At 38.5% G+C, this 18,921-nt stretch overlaps 2 protein-coding genes across 8 annotated transcripts; one reads left to right on the top strand and one right to left on the bottom strand.

Moving 5' to 3' along the window:
- The first annotated feature begins 212 nt into the window (after positions 1–212).
- LOC133710665 (protein ENHANCED DOWNY MILDEW 2-like) lies at positions 213–7,452 on the top strand. Of its 3 annotated transcripts, none has more exons than XM_062136801.1 (11): positions 213–1,201; positions 1,589–1,661; positions 2,004–2,417; positions 2,499–2,595; positions 3,582–3,635; positions 3,739–3,875; positions 3,956–4,052; positions 4,152–4,253; positions 4,629–4,876; positions 4,981–5,079; positions 5,162–7,452. In XM_062136801.1, the coding sequence occupies exons 3-11, from the start codon at positions 2,023–2,025 to the stop codon at positions 6,807–6,809; spliced, it is 2,877 nt and encodes a 958-aa protein (XP_061992785.1). In that variant the 5' UTR covers positions 213–1,201; positions 1,589–1,661; positions 2,004–2,022; the 3' UTR covers positions 6,810–7,452. The 3 variants fall into 3 exon arrangements, with proteins under 3 accessions (XP_061992785.1, XP_061992784.1, XP_061992786.1); XM_062136800.1 differs by having other exon boundaries at positions 1,540–1,661; XM_062136802.1 differs by lacking the exon at positions 1,589–1,661.
- Positions 7,453–7,907: 455 nt separating this feature from the next.
- LOC133709760 (autophagy-related protein 18b) lies at positions 7,908–18,572 on the bottom strand. Of its 5 annotated transcripts, none has more exons than XM_062135619.1 (12): positions 18,359–18,572; positions 18,196–18,269; positions 18,002–18,075; positions 17,749–17,858; positions 17,127–17,218; positions 16,924–17,036; positions 16,305–16,424; positions 10,439–10,584; positions 9,735–9,851; positions 8,745–8,810; positions 8,514–8,589; positions 8,068–8,257 (listed from the first exon to the last, which is right to left on the bottom strand). In XM_062135619.1, the coding sequence occupies exons 1-11, from the start codon at positions 18,421–18,423 to the stop codon at positions 8,529–8,531; spliced, it is 1,038 nt and encodes a 345-aa protein (XP_061991603.1). In that variant the 5' UTR covers positions 18,424–18,572; the 3' UTR covers positions 8,068–8,257; positions 8,514–8,528. The 5 variants fall into 5 exon arrangements, 4 of the variants coding, with proteins under 4 accessions (XP_061991599.1, XP_061991600.1, XP_061991603.1 ...); XM_062135617.1 differs by having other exon boundaries at positions 8,514–8,578; XM_062135615.1 differs by lacking the exon at positions 8,514–8,589 and having other exon boundaries at positions 7,908–8,257; positions 18,359–18,569.
- Positions 18,573–18,921: the final 349 nt, after the last annotated feature.

Genomic DNA, 18,921 nt, shown 5'->3' with positions numbered 1-18,921 from the left:
TTTTTTGTCTGCATTAAAAATCCTAAAATCCCCCCTTTTTACGTTAACTTGTATATATCTTCATTCTTTGTTTTATTTTTGTACACATAATACCTCATACTCATATTAATTTTTTATTTGTTTATGCAATTACAGGTGTACCCTCAATCTCCGGCTTGAACGATCCGTACTTATTCTATACTGACAACTACATTTTGCAGGGTTAAATTATGTGCTACTTTTAGCATGCCAAAGAAAGTCAGGTCTTTTATAATTCAATGAGAATTACACATAACGATTCACCCCAGTGGGGTCGACAGAAGAACCATTATCTAAGTATCCCCATCTTTTCAAGCTATTAAGCCCAGCCAGAAAAGCCCTTACAAAAACCTATGAATATTAAATGGCACAGGAACTGGGGGCTAGTTTGTGACATCTCTTCTAAGCAAGCAGAGAGGACGCAGACCGTACCCTAAACACTATTGCACAAGTCCAAGCATAAAAGCCCAAACCCAAGGCCAATTCCCAAACCCTAATAGAGCTTGCAAGCCAGGTCCAGTTATGAGCCCACATCCAGCTACTGTGGGCACCCAAAAATCTGGGCACCAAATCTATCATCGGGTCACCACCGCCATCACCTGCAGTGTTGCCACCAGTGTAGAAGCCTCCAACGCCGCCGCTGAGGCATTGCAGATCTCTAACAAGGATTAAAACACAAACCTCGCAGCTGGATTTGCAAAGGACACCCAAGCATCTAGGCACCAGAGCCTTCGTGCAGCCACCTCCAGCAACCCTTCTGGCTCCACTCGCGTCACATCCTCCGTCAAATCTCGCCAGCAACCTGACCTCCGACGTCGAACACGCTCACACTCGAACCATGGTCTCTTGACCCCCAACCCGGATGGCCTAACCACCACTCCTTCCGGCAACCAAAGATCACCTAATCATTGCTTGCCGCATCCTCATCGAGATTAGGCGTCGAGATCACTACCTCCACCTGCTTTCGCCCAGCTAGCGAGAAGTCACCATCAACGCCACCACATAGCGTCACAGAAAAAAGAAAAAGAAAAACTATTCCCCACGACTGGGGGCTGCGCCACCGAACGCTGTCGTCACCCCCCAAGAAGCCGGAGAGAGGAAGCAAAGCACATACACCTCCACCGGCTCAGTTTGCCGTGTCGCTGCCAAGAAAACCTAGCGTAGCCCTCATCCTTTCTAAAGAGTGTGTAAATTCTATACACCCAAATCTGTTGATTATAGAATAGATGTTATAGTCAGTGTTAAAATTGAATGAAAAAAATCAAATTTTATAAAAATGTGGGAGACCAAAATGTCGATGATCATCTGAAAATTGAGAGAATAAAGATTTTTTTTTTTTTTTTTTCTAAATTCATTTGTTTGGAGAGGTGGAGCCCATCAAGTTATTTTTCTATAAGAAAACCTGACAAGTTGTTTCGAACACAGAACACGAAGCGTATGGTAAAGAACACGAAGCGTATGGTGCATATAATGCTTCTACATTCGATTGTTTCCCATTAACTTTTTTAATTGAAATAACAGTCGATGCATCACAGCATTCTTAGATTTTGACTCAAATTCAATCTCTCAGCAATTCCCAAAGTCACCACATTGCTGGGTTTCCTCAGGGCAAGTCTCTAGGGTTCTTCTGCGAATTTGGTCAGGTATACCTTGTTGTTTCCTCCTCTTTTATACATTGCCTTAATTCTCCAGTGAACTCACTTTCAAAATACATGCATATATCCTATAACAAACGAAAACAGTGCTGAAAGGGCGGCAATGGGTTTAAAATTACAAGAACAGTTAAATTTTCAATTTTTTCATGTTTGCTCTTGGATTTTACTTCTCGGGTCCATGATTGCTCTCAAATTTCGATTCTTTCATTCAACTTTGCAAACAGCTTTTCTGGGGTTCATGATTACTTCTGGGTTTCATCATAGGCCTCAGAAATTTGAGATTGCCTACCTTATTTTTACTGCAATTCTTTCTCTGCATTTTGTGTTTAGGTGTGAGTTAAAGAAGGGTATGGCATCGACAGAGTGTCAACCATATTCTGTTTCGGAGTACCATTTCGTAGATGAAAAGGATGAATGTGTCTCATTTCATGTATTGCCTGTTCAATGGAGTGATGGTGAGAGACAGGATGGCGAGAATGTAAAGATATTTCTGCATGGAACCGCTGATAATGGGGGGAATTTATGTAAGCATGTTATTGCATGGAAGTTTGACATTTCGAGTGAAGAGCCTGAGATATTGGTTCTCTCCGAGGAAAATAGTTGGATCAAGCTTGGGAAGCCGAGGAAGAGCTTTGAGGACACTGTTAGGTCGATCTTGATAACGGTGCACTGCCTTCACTATGTGAAGAGAAATCCTGAAAAATCCAGAGAATGTGTGTGGAATCACCTATCTGAAGTTTTCAGGTAGCTTGCAAAAATTAAAAGTTTTCATGCTTGTTTTTCACTTTTTTGTAGCACAGAGTTTGATGCTTAGCTCAATTGCAGGTTGTATGTGGTCAGGCCTTCTCAAAGTGATTTGGTGGATCACATGCCTCTCATCGGTGATTGTGTTAACAGATATCATGCCTTAGCAGATTCCAAGGTGTGTCTAGCTTTTTTTGTCATCGTTGATATTGTAATACACAATTAGACAGTGTCTTTAAAACTTCTTATTAATATCTATTTTCCAGATGATTCAGAATATGTTTTCAACTTTACTATACAGATTATTTTGTTGTCCTTTGTTGATCACAAATGAAAGTTTGGTCATAGCTGGTCCTGCCAAAGACAGACTGGAATGATATTCAGAGTCACATCCCCAGTTTACAATATATATTAGACACTTCTTTCAGTTAGCTGCAATTTAAGTTGGAAACATCACCATAATAATGTTGTGCCTCATTTTTGCTATGTAAAGCACAGGCTATAGGTGTCAATTAATTGCATAGCTCCACTGGAAGTCTTGTAATTCTGCTCTGAGTCTATAAGGGTTGTGTCTTGAGATAAGCTGTGGGAAACTTCTCATCAGGCCAAATGCTATGAACTGTTTTGAGTAGAGTAGTGATTGGCAGATTGCATTCTGTATCATTGCTGTACACTGTGAGAAGGGTGTGTCCTCTATCATTCATTGCAATGAAGCAATAATCTGTTTGCACACCATCACTTGCAATGGTGTTCTTCCTTTTTCCAGATAAATGAAATAAAAATATATTAAACCCCATGAAGTTCAAAAACAATACATTTCCAATTCTATATGTTAACATATTCAGCTCTAAGTACCTGTGTACTCTTTTAGTGAGTACATGAAGAGATTGAGTTTAACTTTGTCAAGACATCGAACTCTTTTTTTTTTATCTTTCATGTGTTTGTGTTGTCTTTGTGTTAGTTTTACTAGGCTGTCATTTCCTGTTATCTGATCCATTGGCTACTAAGGTATATTTATTCTATAAAGCCAATGTTGTACCTTAATCTTTATGCATGGAATATACACACAAGTATCCGTTAATGTGCAGTTATCTACAATGAAAACTTTGAGACCAAAACAAATGAAAAGAAACAATGAAAACTCATGTTTTAACTTGTACACAGTTTTTGGCCAAACTTTTTGAAGAGAAGACAATGAAGAGGAAACTCTCTGATGAGGTAATATTTTCTCGCTTTTCTTTTCATATTTCTTTGGTACACTTTATCTTTGAAGCCATCATTTGTTAGTGTTTATTTTGTTTTCACGTTCTTGGATTTTCAGGATACTGAAGCTAGAAAGAAGCTCAGAATTATGATCGATGATGTAAAAGATGATATGATTCATGCAGAAGATGAGGATATCGATAACCTGTTTGGTGAGGTCTGTGCTTTATGTGACGATGGTGGCAAGATCATTTGGTATGTTGGTGTTAGGAATTCTTTAAACTACTTTATATGACATGTTAGTGGTGTGAATGGTAGTTGTGTTTTTATTGCAGTTGTGAAGGGGGGTGCCTAAGGTCTTTTCATGCAACTGAGGAGGCGGGTGCCGGATCTTATTGCAAATCTCTTGGCTTTATGCAGGATGATGTTGTTGTATGCCCCGGTTATATGTTGACTTTGTATATCTTATTTATATATTTTTGTTACTGTCCCGATCCCGATCCAATCACAACCAACATTTGAAATTGATAGGGGATGCAAAATTTCTACTGCAAGAACTGTGAACATAAACAGCACCAGTGCTTTGTCTGTGGGAAGTTAGGTTCCTCTGATAAGTCCTCAGGTGCTGCTGAGGTACGCATTTGCCATAATAAAAAGAACTGCTGTTTATATGCAGCTGGATGCAGTGCCACCTGATTATACTCTATATATTTTCTTTTTCATTTTTTTTTTCAAACGAGGCAAAATTTGTTAAATGTCTTGAGCAAACAAACTTGTGGACAAGAACTACTTTTAGCAGTGAAAGAAATGTTCTTAATATTTCTCCTCCTTCCCATCTAAACGAACAAAGAGTATTCTTTCTGCTGAGTTTATTTTTACTAGTGAGGATATCCTAGTTTTGTAATATGCCTTTTTTTTTTTTTTTTTTATCATTGATTTAGTGCATTTTACTCCTGCCTAATGCAAATTTCAGTAAAAACTTAAATTTGTTTTTTCAATTTCTTTTAGGTGGTTTCCTGTGTATCCCCAAACTGCGGTCGATTTTACCATCCACATTGTGTTGCAATATTACTTTACCAAGATAATGGAGTTCCTGCTGAAGAACTTGAGAGAAAGATTGCTGGTGGGGAATCTTTTACTTGTCCAATTCATAAGTGCTGCATTTGTAAACAAGCAGAAAATAAGAAGGATAGTGAGTTACAATTTGCTGTGTGCATGCGTTGTCCAAAATCGTACCACAGGAAATGCCTGCCAAGGTACTTTTAAGGTGTTCTCTTTTGTTTCTATTCTAATATGCTGTCTTATCTTGGTTCATTTATCTATGTTGTCGAAATGGTGACGCTTGAACTGCTTGTATCAGGGAGATTGCTTTTGAAAATCAAGGAGAAATGCTAGAAGGGAGATCAATAATAAGAGCTTGGGATGGTCTATTACCTAACCGTATACTCATATATTGCACGTGAGTAATATTTTCTTGGATGATCTACTTTTATTAATTACTTGTGAGATGTAACATTTTGGATGGTTTTGCTTTTGATCAGAAAACATGATATAGATATTGAATTTGGAACTGTAAGAAGGGACCACATAAAATTCCCTGATGTCAAACAGAATATGAGCACTCTCAAAAAGAAGAAGAAGACTATTTTAGAAGAGAAGTGGAAGCCAATGTCAGAATTCCTTGCAGACGGAGACAAAGTTGTGACTAAGAGAAATATTTCCTTGGATAAAAATGCTCCTACAGCACTTAAGACACAAAAGCCATATGTTCAAGAGAAGAAGACTAGGAAACTTATGTCAGAGCAGAAACCTGTGTCTAAGAAGAGCGATTCTTTTTTGGAAGAATCAGTTGGGGAAGGAAGTGATCCTGTACTATCCACACTAGTCAAGAAGAAGCTTTATTCAGTTAAAGAGAAGAAGGCTACTTTTGTAAAAGAGAAGACTTTTGTTGAAGAGAAAAAAAGCCAACTGACATCAACGGTCTCTGTAGACAGAGAAAAAGCTGTGTCGAAGAGGAGAACTCCTTCCTCTGAAGGACTATATAGTGAGAAAAGTGCTCCTACAATATCCAAGAAAAAACAGAAGCCATCTTTTGTTGAAGAAAAGAACAATAACCTTGTAAAAAAGAAAACTATTGTTGAAGAGAAGAGGAAACAGACGTCAGAGTCCCTTGTTGAGAGAGAGACAGCTGTGTCCAAAAAGAAAAATCCTTCCTCGAAAGAATCCTATAGGGAAAGAAATGCTTCTACAACTCCCAAACAGAAGAAGAAGCCATCAGAGCTCACTGTGGATGGAGATGAGGCTGGGTCTAAGAAAGGAAGTCCTTTGGAAGAATCATTAAGTGCAATTGCTTCAACTGTACCCAAACTGAAGCAGAAGTCGACTTCTGCCGTGAAACTGGGTAGTAACAAAAATAGGGAAAAGACGTTTTCCGGTATAGATATTTCAAGGATGGTGAAACGAAATAATTCGCTGAAAAATGAACTCCAGGCTTCCATGTCTGAGAAAATCAAGACCTCACTGGATGAAGAGCCATTTTCTTCAATGGAGTATGAGCAGGTGAAGCTCGGGAACCTGGATACACCTGATGCTAATACAGCTAGTGAGATACACAAGGAAATGCCACCACATACTGAATGTGGTGACGATGGAAATCAGCATCCTGACCCCAGCAAGTCTCGTATGCACTGTGCTCATGCTAATGGTCAAGTCCAATTCAAAATTCCTGATGATGCAGGCAGAAGGTGCACCACGAGTAATGATGAGCCTCGTTCGAGTGTTACCAATCCTGGGTCTGGCAATGAGAAAGGGTGCAAGAGAGAGAACTCGGGAAAACCATATTCAAATGGGACGAAACAGAAACAGAAACTGAGAACAGAATTTGACAGAGTCCCACCAGCTTGCATTAAAGGGAAGCAAGATCCTATTTTTTCAAGAGGCTTTGATCTAGTGGGTCAAAATTCAGTATATGACCATATTAGGACATTCTCATCTACTTTTTACAGCGATATAGGTCATGCTGCCGACTCGTTATCTAGTACTCACGGATTAGCTATGCCATCAGATGCAACTAAATTGGTTGGTCCAAGAGCACCCCAACCTGGTTACCTGGATAGGTGTATGGGTTTCGCTCCTGGTCCGCAGCTGAACTATTCACTACAGAGTTCAGCTGGTTGGATCGATGAGTAGTTGCATACTTTAGTGGTTTCTTTGGTGAATTGTACAAGGTCTTTAGTAAGGTTACATGTCTTGGTACTTTACTAATTAACTCTCCAATTGCTTTCTACTTTTTTGGTTTCTTGTTTTTCTTTTTCGTTTTTTCGGCTCTTAAATGATGCTTGCTAAAAGGTCTAGATTACTAAGGAAGGTGCCATCCATTTGTTAGATTTTGAAGATGGCAATGATCGAGTGTCTCGTTCTCGTTGCCTGTAGAAATGCAGCTATGGGTTCAAGAGGGCACTTGTACCCCTCATGAGGCTAGAGAGCCAGGGGCGTCTTAGGTCATACGGTTTTCATTTGAAGTGAGCAATATGGTGAACAGGTAAGTTCCTCAGTGGTTGAGTTGTGTCCAAGTCCTTGAAATCCAAATGTTCCAAGTAGGGGGATTATTAATGGGGCATTATAGACAAGCATATGCAAGGCATTTTGCTCGAGGAAGTGACTGTAAAGCCCGCGCATCTGGGGATTTTGTTTTATTTTTATTTTATATTTACCTATAAGTTCTTACTGGTATCTAATTTTGAGTACCTTCAATTTTTTATTTTTTTTAGAAGGAATAAAACCTTTTGAAACTAATCTCAGCATTACAACTGTTTGAATAGGTTGTACCATAGTTGATACCGCTCCTACCAATATTTACAGGCAAATGGCTAATAATAGTTGAACCGAGTTAAAAATGCTCAACCTCTAATCTAATGCTTCGCTCCTGACAACAAGCTACAAACGTTTTATGGGAAAGACAAAGGAAAAACTTTTTTTTTTGCAAACTAAAGATGTTGAAGCTAGCATAGCTATGTTTTCCCTTTTTTTCTTAATTGTTGACTTTACTAGTAATTAAATCTTCCGTATTGGTTGTTGACTTGAAATAAGAAGCAAACTGTGGTCTTCACTACTCCTGTAAAGTCCCAAACTGTTGTCTACACTTCTGTAAAGTGCGATTTCATCCATTTTATCCCTTAACCAAAATACAAACACCATAATAATACTTGAGCATGGCAGAAAACAGATACCAATCAGAAAACACCATGAAATTGAATGACCATTACCAAAAGATCACCAAAACAATCATGACCAACCAAACAATTAAATTCTTTGAATTAGTGATAAGTCTGTCAATTTACAGCTACAATGTTTTTGGAAAGGTTACATGCTATCTCCGCTGCTTATAAACAGTGACACAAACTGTATATGCTAATTTTTTGTCGGTATGATTTTGTTTATCAGATTGTATCAGTTGACGATCTCCTACCCTTGGTTTTCACAATCAACATGTTCATCACAAGCTGATGGCATCATCTAATATGACATTTAGTAGCTTAAATTCACGCTCTAAACTCCACAAGAACTCATTTTGATTGTTGATGCTTAAGTTGTACTCCTGGAAGTAACCATTGTAGGTGATAATAGAAATAGTGGCCCTGAAAATGAAATCCAAGCGCAAAGAATTAAGCCAAACAATATTCTAAATAGTATAACAATGAAGACTTTGGGTAGACAAACACCTCAATGAAGCAAAGGTTAGAAACAAGTTTAACTTTAACAGTATAAAAGACCTACACCACTCCACAAAGGTATATCTTTACTTAAAACTTGGGGATGGCAGCTCCAATCTAGTTGGACATTCAGATTAATCAATGGATCACAATCTAGACAAACAAACATTAGACATGGCACCTCAGTTTAAATCATTCATGGAATCCCAGTTGTATTTCTTGGTCCAATGAATACCACTCCCCACTCTGCACAGGCCCTGAATAACGTTTTACATTTTTTATTTATTGTTCAGAACTTAATTAAAGTGGCCAAGTCAGAAATCAAAGTTATAGAAAGGAACGGGAGGGAGACAAAGTAATACTAAAAACGAGACTCGAGTTATAAAATCACGCATAAGAATCAGTAACTAACCGACACGCCACTATTTCTGACGTTGATGTATCAGCAACCTTCTCAACCTTACGAATCACTGCATAGCTGTAAAATACCAAAGAAGAATTAAAAATTAAAATAAACCACAGCAAATATGCTGATTTTATGAAATACTGGGCTAGAAGAGAACAATTGCAAGAATGAATATTAACATCTGAGTTGAAACAAACCAGGTATCTCCTACTTAACAATATTCCTGATCAATGGGCCAGTTAAAGGAGTGAAGATCCATAGTTCAAATGAACTTTTTTGACTGGATAACCAAAAAAGGATTTTTTATAAACAAAATACCCTAGCTTGGCTGGAAAGAAGTTTATAATTTCATACCAACAACAAAATAGTCATTATCAAATATGCATTCATATAACAAATACTCGTGCTTGGCAGGAAAGCATCTCCATATTTGATCATGAACGTGTTTGTGCTTCTTAGATCTCTATCAGTGAGTATGCTTTTAATTACACTTGATACAAAGTCTGCACTATAGACCAAACTTGAAATTCTCACCTCTACATCAAAGAAATACTAATAACTACAAGGATAAAGATTTAACACAGCAAAGGTGACCTTTTTTCCCTTTTTTGATTCCCAGAAATCCTCCAAATCCATTTTGCGGACCTCGGCTCGAAACCGGGATCTCTTGCCTCACACTATATCTTTAAGAGACAGAAACTCTACCAAATAGCTAGGTACATACCATGAGGGGTTCAAACCTAAGAACACAAGGAAGAAAACGACAGGAACCCCTCGTTGGTGTAAACTTGATCTCCTATGAAATTTAGAACAAGCAACAAAAGACAAGGCTAGCTACTGACCAAGTAGAGAATAGAGTTTGAAACGAACAGACCTCAACTGAATTTTTAAAATTCGAGCTAGAATGAACAGGTAGATCTCATCTGATCAACACTATATGCCACGTGTATAGTAGTATGTTGTCAGTAAACCAGTGGACAAAATCTAATGGTTCACCTTTTGACCCCTGCAGGTGCAACATTATGCAGTACATCATGATATGCTGGATCTAGTGCATCAGTAACAGAGTCAGGTATAATTGATCCAAGAAAACTTCCTGATCTTTTGCTCCTGCTAAGAAAGAGAGATAAAATAAGACCCACTTTTGCAAATCCTGTAAAATGGTTGAGAAATGTAAAAACAAAAAGGATCAAAAGCACTGCATGGAACTTCATGATTCATGAACATAAAGAATTCTGGAGGTTTAGAAAAATTTTCTGGCCTTCACCTCTTCAAAGTTCAAAGCAGAAAAGGAAAACACACTATGATAACACAAATTACCTCTACAAGAAGTTTTCTTAGGGCCTAGGTTAATTTTGGCTGACAAAAGATGATAACAGACTAAGCGTATACTGTATGAATACATTTTTCTAGATATATAATGAATTTAGAATTTAAAGTACATATTCTTGTCATAATTAGTTATGGTGATTGCATTCATTCAGGAAACTGAAAGAGTGTTGGCCAATTAGCATAAATTGAAAACTGACAAGGGATATGGAGGCAACACATAACACGGTGAGCATAAACAAGGTCCATAAGTGAGATCTTTATATTTGATGATTTAATATAGCATGTGCACACCATTAACACAATAAGCTAGGTACTAGAGTTGACATCATGTGTTGTCCCGAAAAGGCATGTTCAGTTGTATTTCTCACCTCTGGTAATTAGAAAACCCCAGAGAGAAAGCATGAACAGAACCAGATGAACTTGTGCCCACTAGAATATCTGGCAGTTGCATAGATGGCGCAAATGATAAGGAGAATATAGTAGATGGATATGTTCCTCTCCGAAAGCTATAAGACTGCCAAAAATAAATCGGTGAGTTGCATATTTTTGTATATTTTGCAGTCAGTTAGTGGTAGTGCTACCATTTGCTTCAGTATATGTAGTTTATTATGAGTCAGGAAAGAAGATGATGCCTAACGCAATTGTTTTGCAATATGGATATACATACGCTTACGTGAGCGAGGATGCATGATGCACAGATACAACAGCCACTGATTACAAGAGAAAGACCTATGTTTGCTATCACCGTATAGGGTTCCAGTTTCTTCTCTCAAAAGCTACTAGACCAGAGACTCGATAACACCTGATAAAAATCAAACATCCTGACAATGGTTGATATTGGAGCTTAACTGCATTTTTAGAAGCTTCCTGGTCCAATAAAGTGAATCTAGGTTTAATGTTATATCCCTGAAATTAGGAGGGTGACTACTGTTGTGAATTTGGCTCGTTGATATGTCCAAGTTGATTAGGATTATCCTAATGGGTTTTGGAATAGGAAGAGTTATTCCTATTGATTTAGACCTGGAAAGTAAGTTCTATTCTAGTTAGGAATAGAAAAGCTAGCTCTCTTTCCTTGTTCTAATAGTTTTAGGAATCCTAATGTGACATGTTTGTAACCAGCACCTACAATCTATAAATAGGGCTGCAGGGAGGTCACATAAGGTGTCCTCAGATCAGAGAAGAGATCAAAGAGAGATCTCAGAGAGTTCTCAGTTAAAATACAAACACAGGGGCAGGGAGAGCCAAGGGTGATAGAGAGATCTAGCAAAGGGGTTGGGGATTAGCATAGGGATTTCAATAAGTACTTGTAATCAAGTTGTTATTCTCCATAGTGCTAGTGATTCTCAAGAGAGATCACACAGAGGACGTAGGCAAAGTTTTTGTCGAACCTCTATAAAATTCTGTGTTCGTGTGTGCTGTGGTTTCCTTATGTTCTTGCTGTGATATTTTGCATCATCATCCTATTATTGTTTGCACAGTCATAAGCCTATAAAGAGAAACGAGATTCTGGGTAAAAGGTGCATATTTACTACAAAGTGGTATCAGAGCTTAGGCTCAAGGTGTTTCTGAGATGGCAGATGACAAGGCAGACACAGGCAGCAATGTGATGCCCATTATGTTGAATGGGAAGGATAACTTCACATTATGGCAGAGGAAGATGAAAAGTGTCCTGATTCTACAAGGTCTGTACGAGGCTATTCTCGGGATAGAGAATAAGGCAGCTGATATGGCAGACAAGGTTTGGCAGAAGATGGACAAGAAGGCAAAGAGCTTTATAGAGCTACATCTTGCTGATCATGTGTTGGTTCATGTATTGGCTAGTGCCGGTGAGAATATGAACAGCAAAGAGACCTGGGATTATCTCAAGAAGGTTTACGCGGGTAAGGTCCATATTGGTGAGAATATGGACAGCAGTAAGACATTGGACAATGTCAAAGAGGTTGACGCGGATAAACTCTTCTTGAAAGACGAACTCTATAGTCTTCGGATGGAAGAAGGCAGGGATCTGCAGGATCATCTGAATAAATTTCAGATTTGTGTTGCCAATTTATCAAAGGTGGATGTGAGGTATAAAGATGAGGAGAAAGCACTTATGCTGCTAAGATCTTTACCAGCTTCATTCGAGCACTTCATCACCAGACTCGTTTCCGGTAAGGATTCTCTCAAGTACGGTGAGATTACCGAAGCTATTCAATCTTATTTTAAGATGAGTAGGGAGACCGAAAGCTCTCAAGAAGGAGGCATTCATGTCAAGGGCAAGGAGACAGGTCAGTTGACGAGTAAGAAGGATAAATCTGGTAACAAGGGTACATCAAAATCCAAGGAAAAATACAAGAAAGGTTGCTTCAAATGTGGTGCTACCGACCACTTGAAAAGAAACTGCAGAGAAGGGAAGATGAGAGCAGAGGCGATGGCAGGGAGTTCAAACACAGCCAATGTAGTCATCAAACAAGATAAAGATGACGGTGAACTCCTTGTGGTAGCAGCCAGCTCCAATGCTTTCAGAAATTGGATTTTGGATACCGGTTGTACATTCCACATGTGTGCAATCCAAGAATGGTTTGACACATTTGAGGACAGTAGCAGTGGAGAGGTTTTTAGGGGAGATGACTCATCGTGTAGGATCCTAGGTATTGGATCAGTGAAAATCAGAATGCATGATGGAGTTGTTAGAACGCTGGAGAATGTCAGATATATTCCTAAGTTAAGGAAGAACTTGATATCTTTGGGTACTTTGGACAAGGCCGGATATAGGTATCGCTCTGAAGAGGGAAGACTCAAAGTTCTCAAGGGATCACTTGTTGTGATGAAGGGCGACATTCAACCTAACAACTTATACAAGCTTCAAGGGACTACAATAATAGGTGGAGTTGCAATGTCTACTGAGGTAAAAGACAAGACTGAGCTATGGCATCATCGCCTTGGGCACATGAGTCAAAGAGGAATGCAGGAACTCCACAAGAAAGGTAAGCTAGAAGGTGTCAGTGTTTGCAAACTGAACTTCTGCAAGGATTGTACTCTTGGGAAGCAGAAGGTGGCATTCAAGTTAGCAAATTGTGAGAACAAAAGCAAAGGATTGCTGGATTATATTCACTCAGATGTATGGGGCCCGGCACCAGTAAGGTCTATGGGAGGCTTCAAGTACTTTGTTACTTTTTTAGATGATTTTTCGAGGAAGATTTGGGTCTACTTTATGAGGAAGAAATCGGAGGTTTTCACCAAGTTTAAGGAGTGGAAAACAGAAGTAGAAAATCTAACAGGCAGAAAAATCAAGTATTTGAGAAGTAACGGTGGCAGTGAATATAGAATGAAAAGGTTCTTACAATTTTGCAAGGATGAAGGAATCACGAGACACTTCACGGTGAAAGAGAATCTCCAACAAAACGGAGCTGCTACAAGGATGAATAAAACTCTCTTGGAGAGAGAAAGAAGCATGCGGCTGCATGCAGGATTACCGGACACGTTTTGGGCAGATGCAGTTAACGATGCGTGTTACTTGGTTAATCGGTCACCATCAAAAGTCTTGGACTTCAAGTGTGCAGAGGAGGTATGGTCTGGAGAACCAGTTGACTATTCTAACTTAAGGGTGTTTGGTAGCAGTGCATATGCTCATATTTCCAACAATGAGCAAACCAAACTCAAGCCAAAGTCACGCAAGTGCATTTTTCTTGGAGTTGAGAAAGGAGTAAAGGGCTACAAGTTATGGGATATTGTCAGCAAGAAAAGGGTTCTAAGTAGACATGTCATTTTTGATGAGGAGACAATGTCGTTCGATGAAGTCAAGACAAGTGAGGTGAAGAAGAAGACTGATGTTGAAGAGAAAGCAACCGAAGTTCCTCTAACCAAAGGGATCATGGAAGAAACTCCAGCTCAGGTGGAGCAAATTGAGCAGGTGGAGCATGATAAAGGGGTTATTGAGGATGAAGTCTTAGAGCAACAACAACAGTCATTAATACAAGCTCAGGTGGAGCAATTAGCACTGCGAACCAACGACTCAGTTCGTCAGTCACTTGGGCAGGAGTTCCAAAGAAGCATAGCATTGGACGAGTATGCTCTAAGTTTGAGTCCAGGAGATCCAACCACGTATCAGGAAGCTATAGCAAATGATGTACGGGAAAGTTGGATGGTAGCTATGTTAGAACAGATGAAGAAGTCCATACAGAAGGACTTGGTTCAGGAGTCGGTTCCTAAGCCCAAAGAAAGAAATCAGGTTGGCTGTAAGTGGGTTTATAGGAAAAAGGAAGGAATGCATGATAAGGAAGCCATGAGATTCAAAGCTCGGGTATTGGCCAAGGAGTATTCGCAGAAAGTAAAGGTCGATTATGACCAAATCTCACCAGCGGATAGCTGCGTTTATCATCATGTGTTCAAGGATAGTATGGTTTTACTATTGCTACTTTATTTAGGTGACATGTTAACTACATGTCAGGATATGTCTAGAATTCCAAAGTTTAAGACACAACTATGGAAGGATTTCGACATAAATGATCTAGAAGCTGCACAACAAATCCTAGGAGTGAGGATAAGGAGGGACAGAGAAGCGGGAAAAATATGGCTGTTATATGAACCCGTGTCTACTCCACCGGTAGCACACTTCCAGTTGAGTGTGCAGAGATCGTCTACGAAGGAGTTAGATGAGATGATGAATGTGTCTTATGCAAGAGTAGTGGGATGTCTCATGTATGCTAGAATCTGCACAAGACCAGGTTTAGCTCAAGCATTGAGCGTTGTGTCAAAGTATATGGCGAATCCGGATAGACGTCACTGGCAAGCAGTGAAGTGGATTCTGTATTACTTGAGAGACACCAAGGAGCATGGATATGTGTTTGAAAGACAACAAGAACAAGCATGCAATGCTGGTCATGAGGGTTCAGATTTGGCAGGAGACTTAGACAAGAGAAGACCTGCAACAAGTAATGTCTTGACTTGTGGTGAAGGTTTAGTGAGTTGTAGAGCAACTAAAGAATCAGCTACGACGTTGTCTACCACTGAAGTAGATTGCATGGCACTAACAGAAGCTTCCGCAGAAGCATTATGGCTTAATGGGTTATTGAGTGAGTTTGGAATTCAACAAGTTGTTGTGGTGAAGAATGGGGTCATCAATTTGACAAGGAATCAAGTGTTTCAAGCAGAGACGAAACACGTTGATGTTCGTAGTCATCGCAGCGAAGGTTGGTTCAACTCAAGGAAGGTAACAATTGAGAAATTTCATTCAAGGGAGAATGTCTCAGATTGTTTGACCAGGACCATTGCCATGGAGGAGTTCAAGTGTTACTTGAACCTGCTCATTCTTACAGCATGTTGAGATTGAGGTGGAGCACCTCCTCACTAGAGGTGTGTTGAGGCAAGAAGAGTCTTGCCAAGGTGAAGGTTCTTGAAGGTTTCAGGATTACTTCGAGAAGTACAAGATATCCTGGAGGTTGCAGCAATCAGTTTGGTATCAACTCACCAAGGTGGAGATTGTTGTGAATTTGGCTCGTTGATATGTCCAAGTTGGTTAGGATTATCCTAATGGGTTTTGGAATAGGAAGAGTTATTCCTATTGATTTAGACCTGGAAAGTAAGTTCTATTCTAGTTAGGAATAGAAAAGCTAGCTCTCTTTCCTTGTTCTAATAGTTTTAGGAATCCTAATGTGACATGTTTGTAACCAGCACCTACAATCTATAAATAGGGCTGCAGGGAGGTCACATAAGGTGTCCTCAGATCAGAGAAGAGATCAAAGAGAGATCTCAGAGAGTTCTCAGTTAAAATACAAACACAGGGGCAGGGAGAGCCAAGGGTGATAGAGAGATCTAGCAAAGGGGTTGGGGATTAGCATAGGGATTTCAATAAGTACTTGTAATCAAGTTGTTATTCTCCATAGTGCTAGTGATTCTCAAGAGAGATCACACAGAGGACGTAGGCAAAGTTTTTGTCGAACCTCTATAAAATTCTGTGTTCGTGTGTGCTGTGGTTTCCTTATGTTCTTGCTGTGATATTTTGCATCATCATCCTATTATTGTTTGCACAGTCATAAGCCTATAAAGAGAAACAAGATTCTGGGTAAAAGGTGCATATTTACTACAACTACAAGGAGATAACACGTCAAACATGAGTTTCTTGAATCATAAGATTATATGACCAATATGAAAATACTAATTATGCCCCCAACGGCTGTGCCGTTGACAAATATTTTATATACCCTCAACATTGAGCATCGTAATCAAGTAGGGTTTAGTGTTGCTATTCTTCACCTTTGTTGCTTCTGATACTAAATGGACTCTGATAATGGTTCCCTGTTCGGATGCTGTTGCTATGTACGTCCCATTGGAAGAAAGTGCAATTGCAGCAAGTGGGGCTCTATGAGCATCAATCTGTAATTAAATTCAAGTAGATAAATTAAAAAAAAGTTATCGAAAGAGAATTATCATTTGCTCCATTGCTGATATACTGAATGAATCCTTCCTTTATGATAAATAATAATTAAAAAAATAATTCCAATCAAAACAATTGCTTTTCAAATGACCACAGATTTTCTAAAGCAGTTACAAAATATCCAATTCTTGAGGCTTTGAAAAAGAAAAGAAAAAAGTCACTTCCAAAAGTATACTACATGCAGTTTAGGTGATTGAATTTTTTATGATTTCTGAAAAATCTTTTGTTGTTATTTGTGTTTCATAAAGTGCATCCTTCCCAGAAAAGAAGTACCCTGTCAGGCATATGAACAAAAAAGTCCTCAATTCACATTTAAAAACATTCTCCAGAAGGGTATGACTTATGAGTCAAGATATGAGAACAGAGCTAATATCATATACATTTTATGATCTTTTTGTAATGTACGCCAAAAAAAAAAAAAAAAAGTTATGCCATAACCTCACAATGTAAATGCAGGTCCATGACATTGTATAACAACACTGATCCTTTGGAGATGCTGGCAGGAAGAGCCAAGTAACAACCATCCAAACTCGGGGAGAATGCGCAAAGCCCTGGAAGGAAAAAAATAAAAAGATATGGTCATTCACAGAAAGACACCTTTTGGTTTAACTGAGCATGAATGTAATGCCACCCAATTTCACCTTTTATATTTGATACAGTATCAATAGTGTCCAAGATCGCAAGACTATTTATGTCATATACATATGCTTTGTCCTGTAAGATGACAACAAGTCTGCAATTGCCGGAAAAAAACATCAAAATCATGAACAACATAGAAGATTAAAGCAGTGAAGTTCATTCAATGGATAAATAACAGCATCTCATGATTGAGTAAACTCTGAACCACTCAAATAATTTTGTTACATTTCATTAACGTAACAATGTTGATAAAATTAGGGCAATTTGGACATTCTTTTCTGTGTACAGAGACATAATCTATACGTTCTCATCGATGCATGTAGAAGAACCATAAAGGGAAGAAAAACGTACAAAATAAGTATTTGGAAATAATCCGTTACTTTATAAAAAGATGGAGTAGGATAACCATGATACTCTTGAGAGAGGTTACTAAATAGCAAAAGTCCTAACAGTTGTCAACAAGAGACAAAAATGCGAAATATGGCGCAATTATCTTCACTGTCGTCGTATCTACTATCTAGACTAGAAACGCATATTTTGTTAACAAATAAAAGAACGGATAAGCACTAAACATCAATACAAAGCATTAAACAGCAAAAGATCATTACCAGTCAAATGGTTTACCTTTTCCTATTCATACGAACGGCAAGTATTGAAGTCAAAAAGTTCAGTTCTCGAAGAGCAGTTCCACTTGTTGTATTGAACAAACAGAGCCGACGCGGGGATAGAGATGGCTGTGGCAGTGAGAATGTCATATGATGAATAAAAGAGTAAACCATAAGTAAATATTTGGTGCTAGAATTGAAACAACACACATACTTGTTTACAAAAGAAGTAGATTTTACTGATTAATAAAATTGGTGCAAAAATAACAAACCTCTTCACCAGCTCCAACAATGGCAAGAAGACTAGAGCTAAATAGCATTTCAACAATAGCGAAAGCGCCAATAGCTAACCAAAAATAAATTAATTAGATTGTAAACCACAGTAAAAAAAAAAATCAAGGTTTTTTTTGTTTTTTTTCCCCTTAATTCCAATAATTACAAGGAGTAAATAAATTTGATAACTTGCCTCGTTCATAGCAGAGTCTGCCTGTATTAGAATCGAATACTTTGAAGCCATCCTTTGTGCCTACGGCAAAGCAACTGCAGAATTCGAAAGAAATACAAAATTTTCAGAAATTGAAAGTAAGATGAATTGTGGAAACGAAATAGGAGTGAATATTTGTTTTTACCTGGAGTCTTGGTTGAAGGAAGCGCAGAGGATTGGGTAGGAAGAAGAGGAGGATTGATTTGCCATGAAGACAAGCTCAAATTGTTGGGCGTCGGAGCTTCACAGCTTCCGAGCTCAAAGCCTGAATTAAATCACTGGATTGGAAGATACCCAAAGAATGAAGACGTTGAAGACAAAAGTGTAGACGGCCCCACTGACTGGGATGGGGCCATTATCATCAATTCATCATTCTTTTTTTTTTCCTTCTATTCTTTTGTGAAAAAAAGAAAAAAAAAACTATCATCAATTGTAGTTTGGGGTAAGGATAAATAAGGTCATATTTACCTATGTCTAACATATCTCGTTCACCTGGTCACCCGACTATGACTCATTTGCTCAATAACTATTAGATCTGACCCATATTAATCTAAGGGCTGAAAAATAATTGCTCCACTTGAATTAAAATATATTATTTAATACTTATTTAATCACTTTCAATTACTTTATCATCTTCATTAATTAAAATTATTTATTGATATCAACAATCAATCTTCCACAGTTCCACGTTTCCTCCTCTTCTCACAG

This window comes from Rosa rugosa, chromosome 5 (genome assembly GCF_958449725.1).
Source record: "Rosa rugosa chromosome 5, drRosRugo1.1, whole genome shotgun sequence".
In the NCBI taxonomy this organism is placed as follows: domain Eukaryota; kingdom Viridiplantae; phylum Streptophyta; class Magnoliopsida; order Rosales; family Rosaceae; genus Rosa; species Rosa rugosa.
The sequence above is the reverse complement of the archived record's forward strand: the minus strand, read 5'-3'. Positions and strand labels throughout refer to the sequence as shown.